At 48.2% G+C, this 25505-nt stretch overlaps 1 protein-coding gene across 9 annotated transcripts in view; it reads right to left on the bottom strand.

Annotated features, from left to right (window-relative positions):
* UPB1 (beta-ureidopropionase 1) overlaps nucleotides 1-23868 on the bottom strand; it is a 44732-nt gene extending 20864 nt beyond the window's left edge. For 2 of the 9 annotated variants that reach the window (XM_065567926.1, XM_065567931.1), the window contains exons 1-6: nucleotides 14947-20372; nucleotides 14092-14240; nucleotides 13608-13779; nucleotides 9799-9886; nucleotides 8602-8696; nucleotides 3044-3205 (exon numbers count right to left, since the gene is read on the bottom strand). In XM_065567926.1, the coding sequence (XP_065423998.1) occupies nucleotides 3044-3205; nucleotides 8602-8696; nucleotides 9799-9886; nucleotides 13608-13779; nucleotides 14092-14192 (618 nt within the window). In that variant the 5' untranslated portion in view covers nucleotides 14193-14240; nucleotides 14947-20372. The other 7 variants (XM_065567929.1, XM_065567932.1, XM_065567930.1 and 4 more) reach the window with 6 other exon arrangements.
* Between the last annotated feature and the right edge of the window lie 1637 nt (nucleotides 23869-25505).

The raw sequence follows: 25505 nt of genomic DNA, 5'->3' as shown, positions 1-25505 counted from the left end.
CTAAATACCTGCATTGTATGTACAGATCCAATAGAAATGGCTCTCTTGAGCTGTAGAGATTAAATTCCAGTTCCATTTCTACTTCTCTTTACTCACTGCTGGACATAAGTACTGTGCCACCTGGCTTTTTCACATGTTCCTGTAGCAATACTGCATTCTCTACAGACTTTATAACCTGATCACCCTACCCTCCATGTCAAAATGGTAAGAGCAAAAAATTAATAGGCAGCAGGTTTAAAACAAACATAAGTACTTCTTCACACAATGCACAGTCAACCTGTGGAACTCATTGCAAGGGGATGTTGTGAAGACAAAAAAAGATAACTGGGTTCAAAAAAAGACTTAGAGAAATTCCTGGAGGATAGGTCCATCAATGGCTATTAGCCAAGATGGGCAGGGATGCAACCTCATGCTCCAGGCAACCCTAAACCTTTGACTGCCAGAAGCCAGGAGTGGAAGACAAGGTGAATCATTCCCAAATTCCCCTTGAAGCTCTAGTACTAGCCACTGTCAGAGACAGGATACTGGGCTAGATGGACCAGCATGGCAGTTATGTTCTAATAAATAATTCTATTTCAAAACAGATCTGCCTATTCTGTAAGTTTTTAATTTATTTTTATTTCTCAGTCCTCTGTTTTTTCTACTATGATTGGAGAAGAAAAACAAGATTGTTATTGCTTGAGGGAATTCATCAGCTCTTGCTCTTTATTCCTCACCAGAGGTCATAATCATCTCCACAGCAACTAACTGATGTCTCAAGGAGGATTGATTTTTGTTTATTTATACACCCTCCCACACAGGGCTGAAAAGGTTAGAAACCAATCTTTTTCCCCTTTACATTTAGTTCTCATTGATTTGCCATGGATGATTGCAAGCTGGCAGATTTCCCAACCTGCTCCACAGAGACAGTCCACCCAGTCTGAGAAGTCCAACTCACTGCCCTCCTCAGGTTTGGGTTTTGTTACTTTATTGTTGTTTTCTCTGTTAATAAAGATGGGAATAATCCTTCTTCCTAGTCTGAGCTGCTCAGCCCTCACCCCAGGTCTGTCTGTCTCTCTCTTTTCAGAGAGCCAGAACCACCTCTGTTATATCCAGGCAGAGTAACAAGTCACCAGCAGAATATCCTTAACCCCTTCCAAGCAGGATCAACACTTTTTAACAAGGTGGGGTGTTCTTACCCTTTACAGTGAAGCTGATAGAGTAGGAATTGTCAAATTGTTTAAATATGTTAATCGATTGTTTTGATGCTTCTCCATGATCACATGGACCACCTCCCATTGGTGATCACATAACATCCCTGTGGCAACTGCAGCAATTGCATGAATAGAAAAGTGAAAGTACTTTATATATATATATATATATATATATATATATAGTTTAACTGCCTTTCATTGAAATTTCACAGCTGGAAACGAAGAGAAACATGCAACCAGCAAGTGCTGCACAGACCACAGTTTGGGAACCTCTGAGACAGAGTGTTCTAGGCCCATACAGTATGAACATGGTATTTATTATGTATGGATTTAACTGTTAAGTAAGGTGTGAAGAACATGGAAGGTATGTGTATTAATTTGTGTGTGTGTGTGTGTGTGTGTGTGTGTGTGTGTGTGTGTGTGTGTGTGTGTGTAAGGGGGAGTATTTCGTGATTACTGTAGTGCTGGCTAAAAGGCAGCTAAGGGTTAAATCTTGCAGGAACCTGAAACAATCACTGAAGACATAAGTCAGTTGCCTGGTGCTCAGACAATACTATGAATCAACTGTATGAAGGCTACCTCCAACCCGCTCTGGAGAAATGCATACACCAGTTTCATCAGCTCCAGGGGCTTGGCTTGAAACATCAGGAGATCTCTGGGTGGGAAATTTCAAACAAAGGAACTTTGAAATGGATAAAAGGCAGCTTGGATCTTGAGGGACACAACATGCTGACGGGATGGTAGGGGAAGGGCTGACTATGAGAGAGGCAATAGTTGCAGGGGTGCAGCCTGCTTCATGCAGCCCAATGCTTTGGGGCTGCCTGGGTTAAGCAGAATCTATTTAAACTAGCAAGGAAAGGTTAGGTTTAGGTAAGACAACATGCATTTAGGCATTTGTTATTTTTAACCCTTTTCTCTCTGCTTGTGATGTTCCTACAGATAAATAAATCATACTCTGTTTTGAACAAGCTGCTCTCTGTCATTGCATTTACAGCTCCCTGAGAGAATTCTGGATCAGGGTCAAATCCAGTTGACTCTGCTGGAGGTAATATGGTTTGTAAATAAAGGTGCTGTAAACTCGTGGTCCAGTCAAAAGTGGGATGAATTGCAGTGCAGGTATAGGCCTGTCACCTGAAAGAAGCGCCCATGGAGAGATACAAAGAGATCACAGGTACAGTTCATCCCTGAACCATATAATACAAGGCTCGTCAGCTTACAAGAAATTCACCAGGAGTATGACTTCATCAGTGCCCCACAACTGACACACCATAGCTATGAATTACACAATTTTTATAAAGCTCCTCAATATTTAAATAAATAAATTAATGGAGATATCCTATCTCCCTAGAACTGGAAGGAACCTTGAAAGGTCATCGAGTCCAGCCCCCTGCCTTCACTAGCAGGACCAAGTACTGATTTTGCCCCAGATCCCTAAGTGGCCCCCCGTCAAGGATTGAACTCACAACCCTGGGTTTAGCAGGCCAATGCTCAAACCACTGAGCTATCCCTCCCCCCGTGTGTGAAGTTGCTTTGTATAGAAAAGCCCATTGGGTTGATAACCTATAGAGAAGAGCAGATTATTTTGGGGAAATATTATAAAACAAAGAAAATAACTTAAAATAAATCAAAGCTACAATAGCATCTTGGGGATTCTGGTGGCATCATATTCCATACTTGTGATTTATGAGTGCACCAGAAACCCCTCAGTGGCATCATCATAGCCACACAATTCTACCTTGACAAAATGGACAGGACAGTTATGCAGCTACACTTTCCAACACTCTACCATACAGAGACAAGCAAGAGCTACAAAGTGAGTACAGTTTATTATAAGCAATGCTACATCTCACCTCATTGAAATCTCCAATCCTTGGAATGTGATTTTTCCTGCTCTTCCCAAGGACAGATCCAGAGTTTGAAATCACCACTGCAGTGTTCCACAAAGTTCCTCCATGTACATCATCTCTCTCCAGAATTGGAGACACCACAACCATATTGTGCTTCTTTGCCAGCTATAGAAATGAATAGAAAATCTCTATTACAGAAAAGCCTGTTATGATTAACTCTGTTTTCATCTTTTTCTCCTCAAAGTAGAATACAAGAGAGGTTTTCATTCTGTGCATTATTCTGACCTCAGCTAAGCACTAGTGATGAATATATGATGTACTGGAACTCTAGTATTACAACCTTTTTCTTGTTCAGAGAGGGATACCTCAGTGAAAACTTTCCAGGCTGAATCCTTCTAGCAGAAGCATCAAGTTCCAGTTAGATGAGTTCTGCTGTAACAGCAGTTTTTAACCTGTAGGCCAGATCCACCCACACCCAAAAGGGGCATAAGGAACTGCTGAGAAATAAGCAGGGGGAGAGGGTGTAATCCTGCTCTCATTCCTTCATTCTGGTACACTGCTTAGTGGATTTGCGTAACAAGAGCTGGTCGAAAAAGGTAAAACAAAATAAAAATATGGGACATGCTTAAAAGAACATTTTTTATTTTCTGAAAAATAATAAATCAGTTTTTCAACAAAAAAAACAAAACAGAAAACTGATTTTTTTTTTCAATTTTTGTTTTACCCTTATTTTCCAGTGACAAATTTTCCAAGAAAATTCTCCTTTCATTCAAATAGCCATTTTCCACTGAAAAAATGTTTCTCCTCAGAATTTTTGACCAGCTCTACTTAACTTGCATCTGAGCCTCAGATTCTAAAGCTTCCCATAAACCCTGGGGCTGATTCCTGATGCCTTCTACAAAGAACCGGAGCAAAGGATTAATGAATGCATTTGCTAAGGCCTTCCTGTGAATGCCTGACATGTGAAGTCACAGTATGGAAAGTGGACAACTCTATGCAGACATTTATTAAATCAGTCTGGACCTACTAGTCATTTTTATTCTCTTTGCAAAGCATCTCATGTTTGGCTTTTAGTGATGGGATAAAGCATTCAGGTTCTCTTCAGCACCAATACAGAGGCACGTGAAACTGAACTCCAACAGGTGGGAACAAAAGGATTCAGGCAAGGCAGAGTCTTCCAAGGATGTCTCAGGAATCACTCTCTAGAACTAAATCCCGGATTCTACTGGCTGCTCATCATTTAAGCATTGTTCGTCCTTGTATTCTTCCTTCCATTAAATTTAGTGTTAGTAACATAGCAGAAAGACATTACACAATTTGATGATCCCCAATTATGCTAGGTATAGAACTGTGGCACTGTGCACCAAGAGCAAATCCTTTTTTGAATAGGAATTTAAATTAGACTCATAGGCCTTGGCTACACTCGGGACTTCCCAGCACTGCCACTAGTAACCTCCCTCCAGCCTGACAGTTCACCTTTCAGTATGACCCGTTGTAGTCTCCCCTTTAACCAGTTCCTTATCCACCTTTCAATTTTCATACTGATCCCCATCTTTTCCAATTTAACTAATAATTCCCCACGTGGAACCATATCAAATGCCTTACTGAAATCGAGGTAAATTAGATCCACTGCGTTTCCTTTGTTTAAAAAATCTGTTACCTTCTCAAAGAAGGAGATCAGGTTAGTTTGACACAATCTACCTTTTGTAAAGCCATGTTGTATTTTGTTCCATTTACCACTGACCTCAATGTTCTTAACTACTTTCTCCTTCAAAAAATTTTCTAAGACCTTGCATGCTACAGATGTCAAACTAACAGGTCTGTAGTTACCCGGATCACTTTTTTTCCCCTTTCTTAAAAATAGGAACTATGTTAGCAAGTCTCCAGTCATACAGTACAACCCCTGAGCTTACAGATTCATTAAAAATGCTTGCTAATGGGCTTGCAATTTCATGTGCCAGTTCCTTTAATATTCTTGGATGAAGATTATCTGGGCCCCCCAATTTAGTCCCATTAAGCTTTTCGAGTTTGGCTTTTACCACGGATGTGGTAATATCTACCTCCATATCCTCATTCCCATTTGTCATCCTGCCATTATCCCTAAGCTCCTCATTAGCCTCATTAAAGACTGAGGCAAAGTATTTGTTTAGATATTGGGCCATGCCTAGTTTATCCTTAACCTCCACTCCATCTTCAGTGTTTAGCAGTCTCACTTCTTTTTTCTTTGTTTTCTTCTTATTTATATGGCTATAGAACCTTTTACTATTGGTTTTAATTCCCTTTGCAAAGTCCAACTCTACATGGCTTTTGGCCTTTCTCACTTTATCCCTACATGTTCTGACCTCAATAAGGTAGCTTTCCTTGCTGATCCCACCCATCTTCCACTCCTTGCAGGCTTTCTGCTTTTTCTTAATCACCTCTCTGAGATGCTTGCTCATCCAGCTTGGTCTACAACTCCTGCCTATGAATTTTTTCCCCTTTCTTGGTATGCAGGCTTCTGATAATTTCTGCAACTTTGACCTGAAGTAATTCCAGGCCTCCTCTGCCTTTAGATCCCCAAGTTCTTCAGTCCAATCCACTTCCTTAATTTCCTTAATTTTTTATCGTTTGCCCTTTTGAAATCAAAAACCCTAGACACAGATCCCAAAGCCCTCCTTATAGCACCACTGTCTGAGCCATCTGTTGAACATCATAATCTTGTCACAACTTTGTTATCCTTCTCTAGGAACAGGCAGAATCCCGCTGAAGATCACCTGAGCCTCTATTTCCTTAAGCGTCTTCCCCAGCCTGGCATAGTCTCTCTTGATACATTCCAGCGAGAATCTAGCCGTATCATTTGTTCCCACATGAAGGACAATCAGTGGATTCTTTCCCGCTCCCATTAGGATCCCCTTCAGCCTCAAGTCCACATCCCGTATCTTAGTACCCAGCAGAAAGCACACCCTTCTGTTCTCTGGATCAGCTCTGGTTACAGGCCTATCCATTCTTCTCAGTAAGGAATCCCCAGTCATGTAGACCTGCCTTTTCCTGGTGATGGTGCGATTCTCTGGTCTATCCCGTTTCCTCTGGCTGCAAGTCCTCTTGATTTCTATTCTCCCTTGCAATCCTTTGTAACCCATCCTGTATCCTCCTGGGGCTCATATTTGGTGTTATCATCTCCATTGACTCTTCCCCTCTTTCTATAGAACTAGCTGCTCTTCTCTTCTTCCTTGCCCTCTCACCTTCAGTGACCATCTGCTGTGCCCCTTCTTCATTTTCCAATTCCACAAACCAGTTCCTGAGCTCTATTTCTCCTTCACTAGCCCATCTTTTCCTCTGCCTGGTTCTCTTAATCACATGCTTCCACTGTCCACTTTCCTCACCCAGCAGTCTCCCCTCAGAGTTCTTTGGTCCTGCTTCCATCTGTAAGTCTGAGCTTTTCCCTTCAGCCTCCTCATGTCTTTGCTCCATCATCCACTCAAACCCCCTTCTAAACTCAACCAGAGTTTCCACCTGCATCTCCAATCCTCGGATCTTTTCTTCCATCAGCTCTATCAAGCAACACTTTTGTCTGCATGAACTCTTTTCAGGTACCCCCTCCAGGATCATGTAGATACCACAGCTTCCACATCCAGTCATCTTCATTGTGTCTTCCACTGCTTGGGTAGGGTTACCATACGTCCTCTTTTTCCGGGACATGTCCGGCTTTTCGGCACTCAAACCCCCGTCCGGGGGGAATTGCCAAAAAGCCGAACATGTCCGGGAAACCCTGCGCCGCCGGGCACTTCCCCTCCCGGGCTCCGGCGGCGCAGGGTCCGGAGGCATGGGGGCTGCCCAAAGCCGGTAGCACTGGGGCAGCTCGGCTCTTAAACAGAGCTGAAGAGTCAGGGGAGGAGCAGAGCCTCTCTGGAGGAAAGGGGGCTGCCCGAAGCCCAAGCGCTACCGGCTTCACGGTTTGCTGGGTAGCCTCCAGACCCTGCACCCCCGCCTGGGCGCTTCCCCTCCCGGGCTCCAGCTGTGCTGGGGAAGCGCCGGCCGGGGGGCGCAGGGTCTGGGGGCTGCCCGGCAAACCGTGAAGCCGGTAGCGCTGGGGCAGCCCTTTCCTCGTGGCTGGGAGGAGGGGGCGGAGTTAGGGCAGGAAGGGGCGGAGTTGGGGCGGGGCTGGGGAAATGGGCGGGGCCGGGGAAATGGGCGGGGCCAGGGCCCGTGGAGGGTCCTCTTTTTTTATTTGCTGGATATGGTAACCCTAGCTTGGGTCACTACCACTGCTGCCTCTGTATCTGTCATAGCCTTCCCACCTAAGTCCTGTTGGTCCGGGAAACAGGAACCAAACCAAACCACCACCACCCACAGCAAAACAAAACTCCCACGAGCACCACAACGCTGCCAGAACACCACACACTCCCTTCACTAGCCTGTCTGTTCCTCTGCCTGGTTTTCCTAGTCTTCCTCCCAAACTCCCCTTAAGAACGCCTACTCAAATTCCCCTGTTTACAGCTCTGTTTGCTGGCTCCTGTGCCTAAATTGCTCTTTATTGCAATAGATCAAATATAAGAAAGCCTTTGATCAACGAGTTACTGTAGTTATACAGTATGTAGTGGATTTACACATGTAAATGCATTTATGTTAAAAAGTATAGGTGCTGCCTTATCCACAGGAATCATAGCATCACAGTACCTTTTAATATTCTAGCAAGAATATTTTGCACTAAATTTTAGTACTGATAAGTTATTTAATCTTTGGTTAAATGACATTTTCTCTTCTTTCCCCTCATGTCATTTTACTTTTCCATAAGTCTGAATATTTCTTGCAGAATCTGCCCTTAGGTCATTAACCCCACATTGAGAAGTGCCCCACACTTGGCCTAGGTCAGACTGAAGCTATAAGGTCGTTACACATACATGCTTAGTAGGTCAGATCACATCTGGATAGATTCAGGCCCACAACAAACCTGATCATGTCAGTGAATCATTTAATAAAGAAAAATACAACGTCCCTTATAAAACAAAAGAGCTGTAGACTATTTAAAATGGCAGAAGGTGAAAATTATCCCACAATCATTCTTTCACTTAGCGATCCCTGGCCGAATGACTGCCAGCTAATAAAAGGTCACCTCTAGTGCACAGAAAGCGGCATTCTGTGTTACATGTCAGAAGAAGGATGTAGAAAAATCATATGAAAGTGTTTCCTTTTCAGAACATTAGTTAACTCATCAGTTAATATTCTTTGTGTAATGCTTTGCTAATGCATAGTCTGTTCCATTCAAAAGGAATTTCTTGGCTAGAAGTTAAAGGTGACTGGCTGTGAAGCTTATTTTCTTCTTGTAAAAATATGGAAAAAATCAGGATAGGAAGTCTCACATATCCTACAGGGTAAAAGGCACTAAATAAATGTAAAGTAAGATTTTTTAAAAACTGTTTCATATTGCACATGTGTTGTTGTCCATTTGCATTTTCACTAGCTCTCACAATACATGCTTTGAATGTGCTGGAAAATTATTTTTGGTTCTTTAATTCTTACAACATATAAGACTGATATACAAAAAGTGATCACTACACAATGGTATGAATTCAGCTTTTTACCTTCTGGCAAAACCTTGTTGTCAGACCATCCTCTGCTGACTCAGCAAATTCAGTCCATGGAAGCTTCTCTCTTGTACAGAATGCAAAGGGCATAGCTAGAAAAATACCAACATGAGAAGTCAATACAAAGGCTTCAGATCACTGAGCTGGTATGGGATGGGTTCTGCTTTACTCATATAAAACAGGTCAATGAAATGTGTTCAGAAGTTGCTTTTGTGAAAACTGAGAAATAATTACCACATCTGAGTATGGTACTGCTATCTCCTTCTCCCTGTACAAAGGAGTTTGATTCTTGAGAATGTGTCATTTAGGGGTCTCTAAACTTTAGATTTTCTAGGCTGCATTCTCACAGAGACACCGTGACAAGACCAGCCACGTATAGTTCCAGTGCTCTATATGCAGCAGACCAGGATCTAAATTCCTCTTACTCCACAGCCCAGGAAGGACAAGAAGTGCCACACAACCAGCCCAGGAAGGACAAGAAGTGTCACACTATCACTCAACACTATGGAGCAAAGACAGCACCTTGTCATCAACCAACATTTGTTCAATTAAGAAGCCAGGCTGAGTCCCTACTAATTTGAAATGGGAGGATTGGCTGGCCAGAAGAGAGGTGGTTATGATTAGAGATCAGGAGGATGAAATTAGTATAGGTGAAATGAGAGGGGAAGATTACCCACTATCTCACACGAGGCAGAGGATCCCCTGAAGGAGTGTCTGAGGAAGAAACCTACAAATTAATGACTAAGACGTATTTCCCCCAACAGTCTCACAAGAGGTCCTTCAATTTTGGTTTTGGCCACAGTCCTAACCCCACACATCCTCCATTTTAATTTAAATATTATTTTTCTGCTATTGAGAAGCTTCCTAAATCAAACAAAACTTCCAAGGAAGAAAAGGGGAAGAGTAGGTGAAAGAACACACAGTAAGCATAACTAAAAGCATCGCCGAGATGCAGGCCCTGCCTTTGCAGACCTACATGGGACCTACACACAGCTCTGTTAACAAGGATTCTTTTAAGTTTCTTTCAGAAAATAAAGATTACGATCAGTGGATTGTATCCTGTTTCATAGTTGCGGTGGAACATTTTTAAAATATAGGGTACCTGTTAAATGGAGAGGAATTGGCTATTTTCAGAAATTTAAGCATTTTAAAGGCAAAGAATCTGGACTTGGGGAGGCTACAGAAAATACTCACTCCAAGCCTCTTGAAAGCAGATCACATTGACCCCACACATTGCAGCCACCTCCACAATCTCCTCTATTCGCCTGTGCAGTGCGGCCACCTGGTTGTAAGAAATCTGACTCTATAAAAAAACTCATACATCATAATTCACTTGTAACATTAAGGTTTTGGTTCTGCCACCTTTCACACCAAGTAGTACCTTGCTTGGCACTTCACCCCATTAATTTCAGTGAGAATACTTCTAGGGTAAGTTACTGCTCAACACAAGCAATGGTTGCAGAATTAGGCCCTAAAGTGTTAGGACATTTTTAAAGGTATTTAGGTGCCTAAACATTCAGATAGGTGCCTAATGGGATTTTCAAAAGCACATATCTGCATCTTTAGGCATTCTATTCTAGATACAGTTAAAAAACTGGCCTTTAGTCCCTACACGTGCATTAGAGATCTATAAACCTTAAAAGAGCCACACACAAAAAACCTTGCTGATGCTGTTTTGAGATGTGACACTTAGCAATGTGAATGAGTAAGCATACCACCACCAGAGGTTAGAGAGAGCTGTACCTCCTACAAGCACATGTAGATTCCAGAACTTCCCCTAAAATACCAGCCCTGGAGCTAGCCATTGTGAACTGACAAAATGCTTGTTGGAGCAATATGTTGCTTCACTCTTGAGCCCCATACATCTGACAACTTCGACCAGAAGTTCTTTGACTAGAAGTTAGGCCATCGGCCCTATGGTTATCCGTAGGACAGTTGCTTATGTTTGGATAAAGAAGAGATGGGATGATCGGGGGCAGGGATGGCCATGGACTGGCTACTTCTGAAATGCAGACAAGCTCCTCCTTTTGGCATATGCTCTGGGTCTAATGAGAGAAGCTCATCCTCTGAGGCTTGAAATGCGCATGCGCACACACACAGAGTTAGTAAACATGCTTCAATCAGCAATATACACGTTATTACCCTCAAAGCATGTTTTAGTGCATCCCTAAGAAGAACCAAGCAGTGCACCAGTGAGGGACAGTTTGTATTTTTCTTTAATTAGTTAAAAATCTTTACACAGGAACTCTTCTCACTGGAGAACTCTAGTTACAAGGAGGCATAGGGGCAGTGGCAATGAGATTTGGAGCCATTCATATATATAGAGTGCCAGTTGCTGCCATTTGTTATGTGGATACCTCTCCACTAGAAACTGGCCCGAGACCACCAAGTCATTGTGCATAACGCTACACAGCTGTTATATCTGTTTGGTCGGTATCAGTCTGGGTTGGATTTGAGATGGATACGTTATGCACAATGACTTGGTGGTCTCGGGCCAGTTTCTAGTGGAGAGGTATCCACATAACAAATGGCAGCAACTGGCACTTTTTGGCAGACCGCACAGATAAAGGAAGAACTTGACTAACACAGAGAATGAGCTACTTTCTCTCTCTCCAAAACACAGTGTCTGAGTGAACTTTCTGCCCTGTGGATAAACTGGACTATCAGTCCAGCATATTTCACAAATGTGAAATTCACCTTCATTTTGCTTTTAAAAAGACTTTATAGATTTACATAAAACTTGCACCTGAAGGTGTGCATCTTGTATCACAGACACACCAGTGTTCATCTGGTGAAAGACTCCCCTCAAACCTTTGACTTACTGCGGTATAAAGAGTTTTAGAGCGTAGAATTTATACAAATCACCAACCCTGCATTCTGCAGTCACCAACTTCAATTCTCTGAACATGAGACTTTTCTGGTTTATTTGACAGGTAAAGGCTTTTAGCTTAGAAAGCCAACAACTAAATATTTAGCTTCAAGAAAACTACAAATAGGTTGGGCGAATCAACAAGTAAACAATAGAAATGAGATTTTCTGATGGAGCTGCGTGTTCTACTTTGAGTCACAAGACTTCTTGGCAATTTACCATTCAACAAGTCAAATCCAAGGCCATTAGGTAACATAGGCCCTAAAACTGATAGCGGACAACACAAGAAATGCACAACTGATAGTGTGACATGTGAAAGACAAGGGTGAGGTAATATCTTTTACTGGAACAACTTCTGTTGGTGAATGAGACAAGCTTTGAGAGACGCAGAGGTCTGGGAAAGGTACTCAGGGCTTGTTCTCACATACAGTAATTCAGCTATGCCGCGGTAGCGTTTTAGGCCTTGGCTACACTTGCAAGTTACAGCGCTGTAAAGCCTCCCCCAGCGCTGTAACTCACGCCCCGTCCACACTGGCAGGGCACTTACAGTGCTGTATCTCCCTGGGTACACCACTGCAGGTACTCCACATCTCCAAGAGGAATAACAGCTGCAGCGGAGTGGCTACGACTCACGGGTGTGAGTGTAAACACTTGCAGCGCTGTACTAATCACCTTGTCAAGTGGCCAATCCTTTCCATTGTTGTGGGCTGCAGGAATGCGGAAGTGCCGGTTTCAAAGCTCATACTACAGAGAAAAGCAAACAGTTTGCAGCTTGCTTTGAGTGAGTAAATGAATGAGCAGGGGGCCGGGAGTTCGGAACTTGCAAAATAGAGAGCTGACATGCTCCAAAAAGCACTCACTCTCCCCCCACACTCCCTGTCACAATCCACCCCACCCCGTTTTGAAAAGCACGTTGCAGCCACATGAATGCTGGGATAGCTGCCCATAATGTCAAGTATCAGGGGGTAGCCATGTTAGTCTGTATCTACAAAAACAACAAGGAGTCTGGTGGCACCTTAAAGACTAACAGATTTATTTGGGCATTGCCCAAATAAATCTGTTAGTCTTTAAGGTGCCACCAGACTCCTTGTTGTTTCTGCCCATAATGCACCGCTCCCAACACAGCTGCAAATGTGCTGGCAGCTGGCAGTGTGGACAGACTGCAGCGCTTTTCCCTACTCAGCTGTAGGAAGACAGGTTTACCTCACAGCACTGTACAGCTGCAAGTGTAGCCAAGATGTTCCTACGCCTACGAGAGAGCAGCGTAGTTAATCCACCTCCTTGAGCTCTCCCATCAACACAGTACTGTCTACACGGGGTGGGGGGGAAATTGTAGATCAGTATCACTCAAGGGTGTGGATTTTCACACCCCTAAGCAACGTAGTCTGTAACATAGACCTCAGCTCAGAGTGCCACAGCTCAGTACAAGGTAGAACAGACTGATAAATATGAGGAATTAACACATGTTGCAAGAGACCATTCAGGATGATGTGCACAATTATCACCTCTGCAATCACTGGACAAAGAAGTGTTAAGGGGTTACATACTGTTGTAATGAGACACAAGACCAGCCTCTCAGTCTTAACAGCTTGTTTACACGACCTCTTTTTACAGTCATAATTTACACCGCTCAGGGGTGTGATGTGATGCTCTCCTCTAGGGTTGCCAACCCTCCAAGATTGTCCTGGAGTCTCCAGGAATTAAAGATTAATTAAAAGATTGTTACGTGACAAAACCTCCAGGAACAGGACCAACCAAAGTTGGCAAACCTATCTCCCGCCTAGATAGCTTCTAGGGGACTGGGGTAAAAAAAAATCTGTCTGGCGATTGGTGCTGCTTTGAGCAGGGGATTGGACTAGATACCTCCTGAGGTCCCTTCCAACCCTGACAGTCTATGATTGGGGTGGAGCAATTACCTCCAGGGGAGAGCGCGCTCCTGCCACATAGTGTGTCTTTACCAGACGTGGCAGCTGGGCCAATGTGGGGCGGTAGTGAAGACAGGCGCTCAAGAGCCCCTGACTTCAGTGCCCGAGTTTTAGGAATTGAAGCTGCCAGGCTGGCTCATGTGACAGGAGTTGAGCCAGCAGACGAGCTGTAGCCGCTGACCCAGAGCCCCCTTTGCAGGTGACTGTACCTGTTCCGCCACGGGCGTGTCTGTGGGCAGGGGGATTTTATTCTGAACCAGCCCCACGCGAACAACACGGGGCTGCCTCAGCTGCTCGGGCGCAGCTCCAAATCCACAGCCCTGCAGCTCAAACGCCCTCTGGCTCGCGGCCGACAGCGCCGCAGCCGGCAAGGCAAGTTTTCTGAAACGGCAAAAGCGCGGAATCAACGGCGCGCGCGCGGGACAGCCCGCGCCCCCCACCCCCGCAGGCAGCCCGAGCGCCGCGCGCCTGCCAACCGCCAGGGCGGGCAACAGCAGCTGGACACGGCAAAGGCGCAGCGCCTCGGGCGAACCTGCGCCCCAAAGGCCTCCAGCAATGGCCACGCCCCCTAAACTAGGTCCCTCCCCCCCCCCCCCCCCCAAAGGCCGCCCGAGCTAAGGCGCCCCCCACAGCCCCCTCAATCCCACAGCAACGCCCGCGCAGGGGCTGCTGGGAGCTGTAGTCCTCCCGCACCTGCTCAGGTTCCCGTAGAGGATCCGCTTCACTTCGCCGAGCTCCTCGGGGGGGAGGTGCCGCTCCAGGCATTTCTCCAGCGAATCTAGACCCCCCGCCATGGCGGCGCCGAGGACGAGCGAGGCAGCGGTGGCCGACAGCTGAGCGGACTGCACGGGAGAAAGTGGACATAGGGAGTTACCTGTAGGGGGCTGGGTGGGGGCCGGGGTTGGACCCCGAAAGGGACGGGGATGGGGGGGTCAGAGCCAGGCCCCGCACCGGGGTAGCAGCAGCCAGGGGCTCCAGCCGCGCTTTAAAGGTCCCAGGGCTCGGCCGCCGCTACTGCCCCGGCCCCTTTAAACCGCTGCCGGAGCCCCCGGTGGCGGCTGCTGCTGCTACCCCAGGGCTCCCCTGCTTCTACCGCCCCAGCCCTTTAAATAGCCCCCGGGGCCTTGGGGTAGCGGCGGCTATTTAAAGGGCCCAGGGCAGTAGAGGCAGCGGGAGCCCGGCCCTTTGCATTACCCCCGGAGCCCCGCTGCCGCTACCCCAGGGCTCCAGCCGCTGCTGGGAGCCCCAGGCCCTTTAAATTGCCGCCTCGCCGTACTGGGGCGCACCAGCTTACCTTCACCTCTAAGGCTAAGTGACCGTTACACCCCCCTGGCGGCCAGCCCGGACACGCCCCCCCAAATGGGACCCTTGGACTGTGAGACACGCCCCCACCTCTTCCCCTCAGAGCGGTTTTGGCACGTTCCCCTGCTAGTGAGGGGCCTGCTGTGGGGTTGGACGTGTGAGGCCTGGTGGGGTGACGGGACGTTCGCTCACTGGCTGCAGCCTGGGCAGGAGCAGTGCCAGCTTGGCCCCCAGGGCCCCACCAACCTGTTGCCAGCACAGAGTGCCCGAGGCAAAGCAACAGCGGGTCCGTTGCCCGGTGTGCTTCGCGCCAATAAACACACCAGGGGGAGAAGCAAAGTTTATTTGGGATCCCAAAGCGGTGCAAGGAGACTGGCAAGTCTCAAATCAAGCACGTTAACAGGAACAGTTTTTCTTCTTTTATACGTTTTGCAGTTAAGCCTCACCCCCCCCTTTCCCCTCTAGCCCTCCCTTTCTCCCTCTACCCCTCCCATCCCTGGTAATAGTTAAGTCATTCTTGGCAGCTATAAGCCTAGCTTGTTAGTAACTTCTTTAAACTGTTATCTTGTCCTTTTTCCCTTCAGCCAGAAACATGCAGGCCTCATTATTACTGCTTGAGCAGGGGGTTGCACACAGATAACTGGTTGCTTACATATTCCAATTGCACCTGGCTTTTGAGGTTGATTAGAGTTTAAACATGGAAGGATAGAGTTTGGTTCACTTAGGCCTAGTGCAGGAAGGCTTCATTGACACTTAGTGGCCTTCCACCCTCCCGAGTTACCTAGGGTGAGGCCTAGTGACGTCAACAACTCCCTCCTTTGAGAATACTCAACAAGCTTTTGGCTGAGTTTTCTCATATTCTGTGGACAAGATATGATTAAGTGCTATGAAGCTGGGGTTTTCAATGAGAGGGTATGCCGGGATTTTTGAGGAACGGGGGGCACAAAGCTTACGGAGGAGCAATTTAAAACAAGCAATTAGGAGGATAGTGACCAGGCACAATACCACACCGGTGAGGAGGAGACGCACAAGGCCACCCCCCAGTCCTCCTAGGTTGGGCAACCAACTTCAAAGGGAATTGAAAACTGTGGGTTTCCTTTCCTGGGCCTTCCACTGCTTGAAAGCCTGTTTGGCCAACAGGATGTGCTTGTTAATGTCCTGTGAGTTTTCCGGGACCTAAGTACAACATTCATTCCCAATAAAGGCACACCCCCCGCCCTGGGAGGCTAAAACATAATTTAAGGCCTGTCTGTTTTTCAGGGACAGCAACCGGAGCTGGTATAGCTCTGAGTTAAGGCTCTTCTCTATGGCCAAGGTTTCATTGGCGAATGTGGTGAGAAACACAGAGAGCCTGCGATAAAATTGGGTTAGTCGTCCCACCCCATGGGATGGGAGGAGGATTATACCCAACCTGTCTCCTTCCTTAATGGGCTCTGAGGTGGCATACAAAGATTTATGTTGCCTGGGGTGGCCAGGGGTTGTCCCTTAATGCATACTGGTATTCAATGGTACAGTTTTGTCACAAGGGGGTACCCGAGGTATTTCTTCCCCTACTGAACCATCCCCAACAGATATTTGACCAATTTTGGGGGACCATCCTCCAGGGTAACCCTGCTGCGTGGTGCAGGATTTGGGAGCATACTTAGCAGTTAGAGAGGTTAAACTCTTGGGCAAAGCAAACCTTCAAGGACTCATATGTGTTTGTTTCTAAGTTAGTAGGGATCCCTTTCTATCCCACATGTGCCTGGGGGGAAAGGGAGGTAACGAAAGGAGTGTCCCTATGGCAAAGAGTACCACTGTGGCAGACCCTGGACCTGAACTCATGCTGGGCAGGTGACCCTAGGGCCTAACAATTACAATTCCCCAAATACCCACAAAATATCAATTTCCAATAGTAGGCAGATTAAAAACAAAAGGACCAGGCCACCAGGTTAGGCCGGCCCTGTGAGAGTAAACACAACCAACGCTTAGAGTTTTCACGGGGAGTGCGCTGCGACTGTCCAGAGAGACCACAGGGCATTCCCAGCAGGCCTTATTGTTTTTTTGAATAACAGTTTAAGTCTCAGGTCGTCGCTGGTAGTCCTTTTCCGTAGGCTGGACGGTCCACCGTTCAGGAGCGGGCACTGCCTTCAGACGGGAGTGATTGAATCCAGTTCTTGTGTCCCTTGACCTTTGCTGCTGTGTGGGAGACCAGCAGGACGGTGTGGGGTCCCTTCCACTTCTCTTGGAGAGGCTTGTCCTTCCAGGTCCGAATGAGAACGGAATCGCCTGGCTGCAAGGCATGGACAGGGGCATCCAGTGGGAGAGGCTGCAAATCTCTGGTATACCTGTGGAGAGAACAGAGAACAGCAGACAGAGAGCACATGTACTGAGATAAAAAAACACACCCCATTTCCCACTCCCCTGACAGAACCGGTGTACCCTTCATAGGCCATGCCCTTCCAAACATAATCTCGAAGGGACTGAGCCCTAACCTGCCCTTTGGGAGAGCGCGAATGTGGAGCAAAACAAGGGGTAAGGCATCAGGCCATCCGCTGAATCGATCCACCAAGACGAAAAGGTATTTGAATCCTTGGGTCCGGGGGAACTCAGTAAAGTCTATTTGCCAAACCAGCCCTGGGCCTGGGGTAGGTTCCAGAGTGGCTGGTGGCACTGACACTCCAGCTCGAGGGTTGTTCTTTTGGCAGACTAGACATTCAGCCTGTACCTGGGAGGCCAGGGGTGTAAGAGCCTCCCTGCCAGCGTATAATTCTTTGTTTCTTCACCAGGGTCAGTTCTTAATGTCTTTTGTAGTCATGAATTCCTGGACTTTGTGGTTTCAATGAAGCAAGTGTTCCTTCTTCTCTTTTCCTGAAACAGCATCATACAGGGGAGAGGTTACTAGCACATCACCCTGTCTTTAAATAGGCTTATCATCAGTCGGAGAGTCCTCCCGAGGTGGAGGGGTCTTTTTACAGTGAGAAGCCTGGGTCCAGGTGGGCAGTCCTTGGTACTTCACAGCGGTGTTGGTGGTGAACAGGACTTGGAAAGGGCCTTTCCACTGTGGAGCCAAAGAAGTTTTTCGTTGATGGACTTTACGTAGACTCAGTCTCCTTGTTTCAATGAATGGCAGGGCTGCTAGGGTCTTTGGGTAGCACTTCTTTTATCTGTGAGAAAAGAAACCTAACACATTTCATTAATGCCTGACAGTGTTTTGCAGATCTCATAGTTGCTTGGGCCCATTCAGGCCCCCCCTTTTCTTGGCTGTCGGCCAAGTCTTAGCTCTGGGCAGTGTCCTTGGATGGTGCCAGCATCTTATCTTTGGACTGAGCTTGCTAGCTATATTTTTTCCCTCAGTTAACTCGTTCTGTTCTTTTTCCTTCTCTCCTTCTTGGCTTCTTTTAACTTACAAAGGAAACTTCCACTCTTCACTCATACACCTTTTCCCAACAATGAACACATACACATTGCCATTATGAACTTTTCCAGTAAAATAACTTCTATACAGAGCTTTGGAGCAACAAACCAGGACGAGCACACCCACTTCTGAGGAGTCCAACAAAGTTCAGGAGGCTCACAGTGGCTTTAAGGCAAGGGATGAGACCCACAGCAGCCATTAACAAGTCATCCACATATTGCAGGAGGAGGACCCTGTCCTCATTGTCCCACTCCTCCAAGTCTCTGGCCAGGGCCTGGCCGAAAAGGGTGGGGGAATTTTTAAATCCCTGGGCCAACACTGTCCAGCAAACCTGCTTTTTAACCCTCCTTTTGTCTTCCCACTTGCTCCACTCTGGGGCTTGCATGTCTGAGGGCTTAATTGCAAGGGTCATTATCCAGGCATTCTCTGGGGGTAAGGTGAGGGTTATTTCATCTTGGGTGAAATGCAGGGTGGCTCCTAAGCGACAAAGCAGGTCCCGTCCTAGTAGAAGCGTTGGACAATCGGGGAGGTAAACCAGTTTGTGAGATAGAGTTCTGTTTCCCAAAGCACATTCCGCTGGGGCATATACTGGGCACTTGGTTCCTTTCCCTGTGGCACCCACCACAGTGAGGGACTCTGACACAGGCAGCTGCAGGGGTTGGTTTACGGCAGTTCGTGCAGCTCCAGAGTCTATTAAAAAGTCTATGTCCGAATCTCCCACCCGCATTTTTACTTGGGGTTCCGGGGGCAGGATAGTCCGTCTCCCCTGACACTCCTATTCTTGATCCTCCGCTGCCATCATAGGGGTACCTTCCCTTTCGGGGCACTCATTTTTCCAATGTCCCTCCTTCCGGCATATGGCACACTGGTTGCGACCCAGACGCCTTTCCTGTGAGCCAGGGCACCCACGTCCTCTCATTCCCCGGCCCCTTCCGCCTTCCTGGAATTTTCCCCTGCCACCGGCCTGTACTGCTGCAACCATCATTTTCGCTTGCCTCTTTTCCTTTTCTTTAGACACAACCTGATTACGCTCCACCTCAGACAGCAGGGTCCGCATAAGGACATTACAATCATCCCAGTCAGGGTTACAGCTAGCCAGGCACCCTTCAAAGACCGAGATAAACTTGCTTGGGTTCGTAGAGAATTCCCCTGCCTGTGCCTTAAAGGCTGCTAGGTCCACCGGGTTAAAAGGCACATGGGTGTAAACCTGCATAGTAGTGGCCTGATTCCTATCTGAGCCATGTCTGGACACCACAGTCTCAGTGATCAACGGATAAAATTCCACCGAGGGGGCAATCTCTGGGACCTGAGACACCTTGTCTTTATATGGTGGGGGTGTGATAGCCGAAGGGGACACCGGACCTGCCATTACAGCTGTGGAGGGGTTCTGGGGACTAACAGTAGTTACTACCGAACCTGTCGGAGTCAAATTACACTTTTGCAAAATATCTAACCTATCTCTTAGCAACATAAACAACTGTACATACATATGTTCATTCCATTTACCCGTTTGCTGACAAAACAGAAGTAATTGAAGGATCGTATTATAATTAAGTGATCCTTCCGGTGGCCACCTTTCCTGGTCCTCTAGCTGATATTGAGGCCAGTCTACTGTACAGAACCTTTTCAGTTTACTTTTAACCAACGGATCCGATCCAAACACTTTCCAGTTCACCAGAATGCATTCCAAGGGTGTACACCTTGCCCTGCCTGCCATACTCTGTCCCTGCCCCGTAGGGAGACACTGGGCGTCCCCAGGTCATAACAGGTAGACACTGGGCGTCCCCAGGTCAAGACAGATAAAGTCCCCACTGGACTGTTCCTACCTTATCCAAGGGTCCGGTTCTGCACCGTCGCCCTATCCACGGGACCGGTTCCCCACCGTCGCCCGCAGCTGCTTCTCCACTACTCGAGCGCGTTGCACCGTTGTGCCCTCCGGGGTCGACCAAACCACGTCTTCGCCGAGGCCCCTGGTAAAGTCACCGGTGCGCGCTGGGCGTCGGTCGTCGCCGCAATCTGTCGACCTCTGAGAGGGGTCCGGGCAAGGCTAAATTTCAGCCTCGAGCCCCACGTTGGGCGCCAAAACTGTTGCCAGCACAGAGTGCCCGAGGCAAAGCAACAGCGGGTCCGTTGCCCGGTGTGCTTCGCGCCAATAAACACACCAGGGGGAGAAGCAAACAAAGTTTATTTGGGATCCCAAAGCGGTGCAAGGAGACTGGCAAGTCTCAAATCAAGCACGTTAACAGGAACAGTTTTTCTTCTTTTATACGTTTTGCAGTTAAGCCTCACCCCCCCCCCTTTCCCCTCTAGCCCTCCCTTTCTCCCCCCCCTTCCTCCCTCTACCCCTCCCATCCCTGGTAATAGTTAAGTCATTCTTGGCAGCTATAAGCCTAGCTTGTTAGTAACTTCTTTAAACTGTTATCTTGTCCTTTTTCCCTTCAGCCAGAAACATGCAGGCCTCATTATTACTGCTTGAGCAGGGGGTTGCACACAGATAACTGGTTGCTTACATATTCCAATTGCACCTGGCTTTTGAGGTTGATTAGAGTTTAAACATGGAAGGATAGAGTTTGGTTCACTTAGGCCTAGTGCAGGAAGGCTTCATTGACACTTAGTGGCCTTCCACCCTCCCGAGTTACCTAGGGTGAGGCCTAGTGACGTCAACAAACCTGCCACTCATGGCGCCCTAGGGGTAGCACCACCATAGAGGCGGGGTGAGGGCACCTTCCATCTCCATGGCCTGTGCACCCCTTTGTGCCTCTCTGGCCTAGCCTGTCGCTGAGTAGAAAGCAGCCTGCGCTGGATTGGAACCGGCCCCCAGCGCGGAACAGTTGCATCTCCTACCAACTGCCTGGAGTCGTGCAGGCCCTCCGCTTACACCCTGTTCCTGTTAGAATCACTAAGGGGCGACAGCCCCTGCCATGCCCAAGATGTTTGTCTAAAAGATCTGCTCTAGGCACTATTGTGGGGGAAGTTCTATAGCCCGGATTATACAGGAGGTCAGACAAGATGGTCACAAAAGTCCCATCTGACCCACTCAGCCTCTAATCCCTGGCTAACCTAGAACCAGCACACGGGCATAACATACACTTAAGAACTTTGAAGATGCCCAGTAAGCAAAGCCACAGTATGGGCAGGGGAGGAAAAGAGGGAGCATCACAGTTTACACAAAATGTCATGCATCTCATGATGTGTATCATTTTTAATAGCAAAAAGACACCACACAGCAGCCAGAAACAGTAATGATTAACCTAGTCCTCAACTTGGCTTTGAGCCCCAGGTTATCACTGGAAAATCATCCCAGAGCCAGAGAGAATCAATCTACCACACAAAGGACAGCTCAGACAAAATAAGGAGGCAATGTACCAGCCTCCATTTAAACACCAATCTGGGACAAGGAACAGTGGGTATGAATAAAGGATAGTTCCTTTAGTAAGTACCAAGAGGCCATCCTGTTTAAACCTCATTATTCCCACCAGAGTCAATAACTACTGGCCATGCTTTCTGCTTTGAGGTGTTATTGTGAAATGAATTATGTGTAAGCATTTTGTTCCCGTGAGAAGATTGATTACAGAGTCCAGTGACTGTTACAAATGTCTTAATAGATCAAAACTATGACTTTTAGAGTCTTTTCTTTAAGTCTCCTACAAGACATGGTGTGACGAAGTGGGGGATTTTCTTGTTTTTTTCAGGGGTTTGCATGCAGAGGGGGTGGGACTCGGTTTCCCTGGGTGTTACTGGTTTAACGAGGTGATGGGAGAGGGAGTTTGTTGTTACAGAGGCCCAGCGACAGAACTTGGGACCCCAGCCAATGGCCAGGAGAATGGATACCCCAGTGACTGGTGACCTAGTGACCAGGAGGCCCAGCTTGGCTGACACAGCCGGTTCTGGCCAATGGGAGGACAATGGGCTGCAGAGAGAGGACCCCAGTGACCTGACCAGCTGGTTCCAGCCAGTGGGGAACAAAGGATGGCTGAGAGGAGAGGAGGCCCAGGCGACCCTGTTTACCTGGACAGAAGACAAAGGACAGAGGCGGAGGTTGGGGGCAGGTGATATCGGATGCCCCCGTTGGAAAGCAGGAGGTCTCTGGGCTGGAGATGGAGAGAAGGAGAGCCCACCTGGATGTAGGAGCGATTTAGATGTACTGTGCTGAGGGAGGCCAGGCCTGAGGCCCCAGAGAGTTTCCTCTGCTGTGTTCAGATGCTCAGTAAACCCTCCTGTTTTACGCTGGATGAGAGTCGCTCTGGTCTAGAGAACAGGATTGCATTATTCCCTCTGGGAGTGGAGGCCCCGGGGTTCCAGAGCGAGTGGACTCCCTGAAGGGGCCCACGGCAAGAGACAGGCATGCTAAAGGCTCAGAGAGGAGCAGTTCCAAGAGGTGGAGGGGCTTAACCCCCAAGAGAGAGTGGACCCCTGAAAAGGGCTGTCATACTGAAGGGGGTTCTCTTCAGGGACTGTACGGGACCAAGAGTGGGCATGACCTGTGAGTCTGTGACACATGGCAACACATAGCACTTGAAAACCCTGATAATAGCAAATGTTAACTAAGTTAAATATTAAGGCTCTTTAAATATTTGCAAGGGAAGAGTAACTTATATTAACTTTTAATCTAAAAAAAAAAAAAATCCAGGGGTCATCTGCATTTGGAAATGCCAGCCTTTGCAGATCCCCTCATATGCTCTCCTGTGATAGTACCCAGGGTTGTGAGGCACTTCACCACTGCCTGCCCTTAGCACAAAATAGTTTGGTCTGCGCCTGTTGTGGGTCTGTGCCCTGAAACCACCAGCAAAACACTACTTTCCAGGCCTTGCTCTCTCTGTACATAGGCACACACCAACCCCTGAATACTCAGAGCATTCTCTGCAGCATCCAGCCCACTGAACACTCACACAATCATCAGGCCTGCTGTTCCCAAAGGAACAGTACACTCAAGCTTGTAAGATTCAGTTTAGGACTATTGCTTAGTTAAATTTATTCTTGTTTTCACTATAACTATATTATCATAACAGAGATTCAAGTAATAGTGAGTAAGAATATTGGAAACAAATGGCTACATATAAAGCAAAATCATAACTTGCTTTCTAGAGACTAAACTTAAGTAACAGTTTAACCTCTAAAGAAGTTTATCTCACTCAAAGTTCTCTTCAGCATTTTCAACCAAAGCTGGTTGAGACCCCTTTTTCATGAAGCACAACTGCTGTCTTTCTCTTACTTCCTTAGAGAAGGCTGCCTGAGTGTCTTCTCTATTGCCCACGTATACTCAGCCAGATCTTTGATCTGTACCACCAGATAAGATTCTCTCCCCCAAACTGTTTTTCTCTGTTAGTTTCTTTCTGATGTCCCCACAAACCTTTATTTGCATTCAGTTCAGACTAGTGTTGGGAGACCCACTGTGAACAAGACAATACAGTAACTCCTCACTTAATGTTGTAGTTATGTTCCTGAAAAATGCGACTAAGTGAAACGATGTTAAGCAAACCCAATTTGCCCATAAGAATTAATGTAAATAGGGGGGATTAGGTTCCAGGGAAAAAATGTTTGCCAGACAAAAGGCATTATATACATTTTAAACAAGCAATTTAATACAGGTATAAGTTTTAAACAATTTTAAACAAGCAGTTTAATACAGGTACAGTACTATAGTTGGGAGGTGCCCCTGCCTTACCCTACACAGGCACAGCCCACTGGCACTGGAGATGAGGCAGGCAAGGAGGCTGAAGGTGCTGTAGGCTAGGAGAAGCACGTTGTGCAGCAGCGGCAGCTTCCCCTAATCTGCAAGCACCAGGGGCAGGGGGCTCAACCCTCAGCCCACCCACTCCCCCCTTCCTCCAAGCCCCCACCCTTAACCTGCCTCTTCTCCCCACCTTGTCCCCCTTTACTTCCCACACTGCGTCCTCGCTGCTCCTCCCCCCTCCCTCCCTTCTAAACTCTGCAAGCCAGCTGATTGCCTGGGGCAGGAGGCAGGGGAGGGAGGGGGAAGCCTGCACACTGAGTCCTCACTCCTACCCCCTCCCTCCTGCCTGGGGCAATCAGCTGGCTTGCCACGGGAGACAGGGGAGGGAGGGGGAGCCTGCACGCTGGGTCCTCACTCCTCCCACCTGCCCCCAAAATGCCACAAGCCAGCTGACTGCCGCGGGCAGGAGGCAAGGGAGGGAGGGGGGAGGCACGCCGAGTCCTTGCTCCTCCCCGCTCCCTCCTGCCGGGGCAATCAGCTGGCTTGCGGCGTTTAGGGGGGAGGAGCGAGGACTTGGCGCGCAGGCTTCCCCTCCCTTCCCTCCTAGCCTGGGGCAATCAGCTGGCTTGCGGTGTTTAGGAGGGAGGGGGGAGGAGGGAGGACTCGGTGCGCAGGCTCCCCCTCTCTCCTCCCTGGGGCAATCAGCTGGCTTGCGGCATTCGGGAGACAGGGGAGGGAGAGGGAGCCTGCGCGCCAAGTCCTCGCTCCTCCCCCCTCCCTCCTGCCCCCTAAACGCCGCAAGCCAGCTGATTGCCGTGGGCAGGAGGCGGGGGAGGAAGGGGAAGGCGCTGATCCACGGGGTCTGCCAGCGGATGGGGGGCAGAGGGGCATAGGGAGGCTGCCAGCTATGGAGAAAGCAGGCAGCCAAACAACGTAAGAGTGGAGCATTGCACAACTTTAAATGAGCACGTTCCCTAATTGATCAGCAACGTAGCAACGAAACAACGTTAACCAGGAAGACTTAAAGTGAGGAGTTACCGTACTCATTTCACATGTAAACAGGTAGATAGATATACAGCTCTTCTCTGACAGGAAACCTGTTTTTCACCTTTGCTGGTGACCAGAGCCGGGATGGACCAGGGCAACCACCCCGGGCTCCGTGCTTTGGGGGGCCCTGCGCTTCGGGATGTGGGGTCCAGGGCGGCCTGGGAGTTTAGCAGGGGGCTTGGCGCTGGCAGCAACAAGCAACCCAGCCCCAGCCTGCCCCGCCGGCTTCTGGCATCGCTCAGGGGAGGAGGCAGAAGCTGGAAAGGGGTGGAGTGGGGGCTTGGGGGAAGGGGTGGAATGGAGGGGAGCAGGGGTGGGAAGAGGCGGGACAGGGGCTTGGGGGAAGGGGTGGAGTGGGGGCAGGGCTGGCAGGCTCCCTACCCAGTTCTGCATGTCCCTCCAGCCCCTGGGGGAGGGAAGGCCAGGGGGGCTCCATGTGCTTCCCCTGCCACAAACTCCTGCTCTGCAGCTCCCATTGGCCAGGAACTGCAGCCAATGGGAGCTGCAGAGGCGATGCCTGTGGGCAGCGCACAGAGCTCCCTGGCCCCTCCACCCAGGAGCTGCAGGGACTTGCTGACCACTTTCAGGGAGCCCCCCCCAGGTAAGCACCACCCTGCCCCCCAATTCCCTGCCCCAGCCCTGAGCCCCATCCCACACCCAAACTGCCCCAGCAGCGGCCGGTGCGGC

This window comes from Chrysemys picta, chromosome 15, assembly GCF_011386835.1.
Source record: "Chrysemys picta bellii isolate R12L10 chromosome 15, ASM1138683v2, whole genome shotgun sequence".
NCBI lineage: Eukaryota > Metazoa > Chordata > Testudines > Emydidae > Chrysemys > Chrysemys picta.
This window is presented reverse-complemented; position numbering and strand designations above follow the sequence as displayed.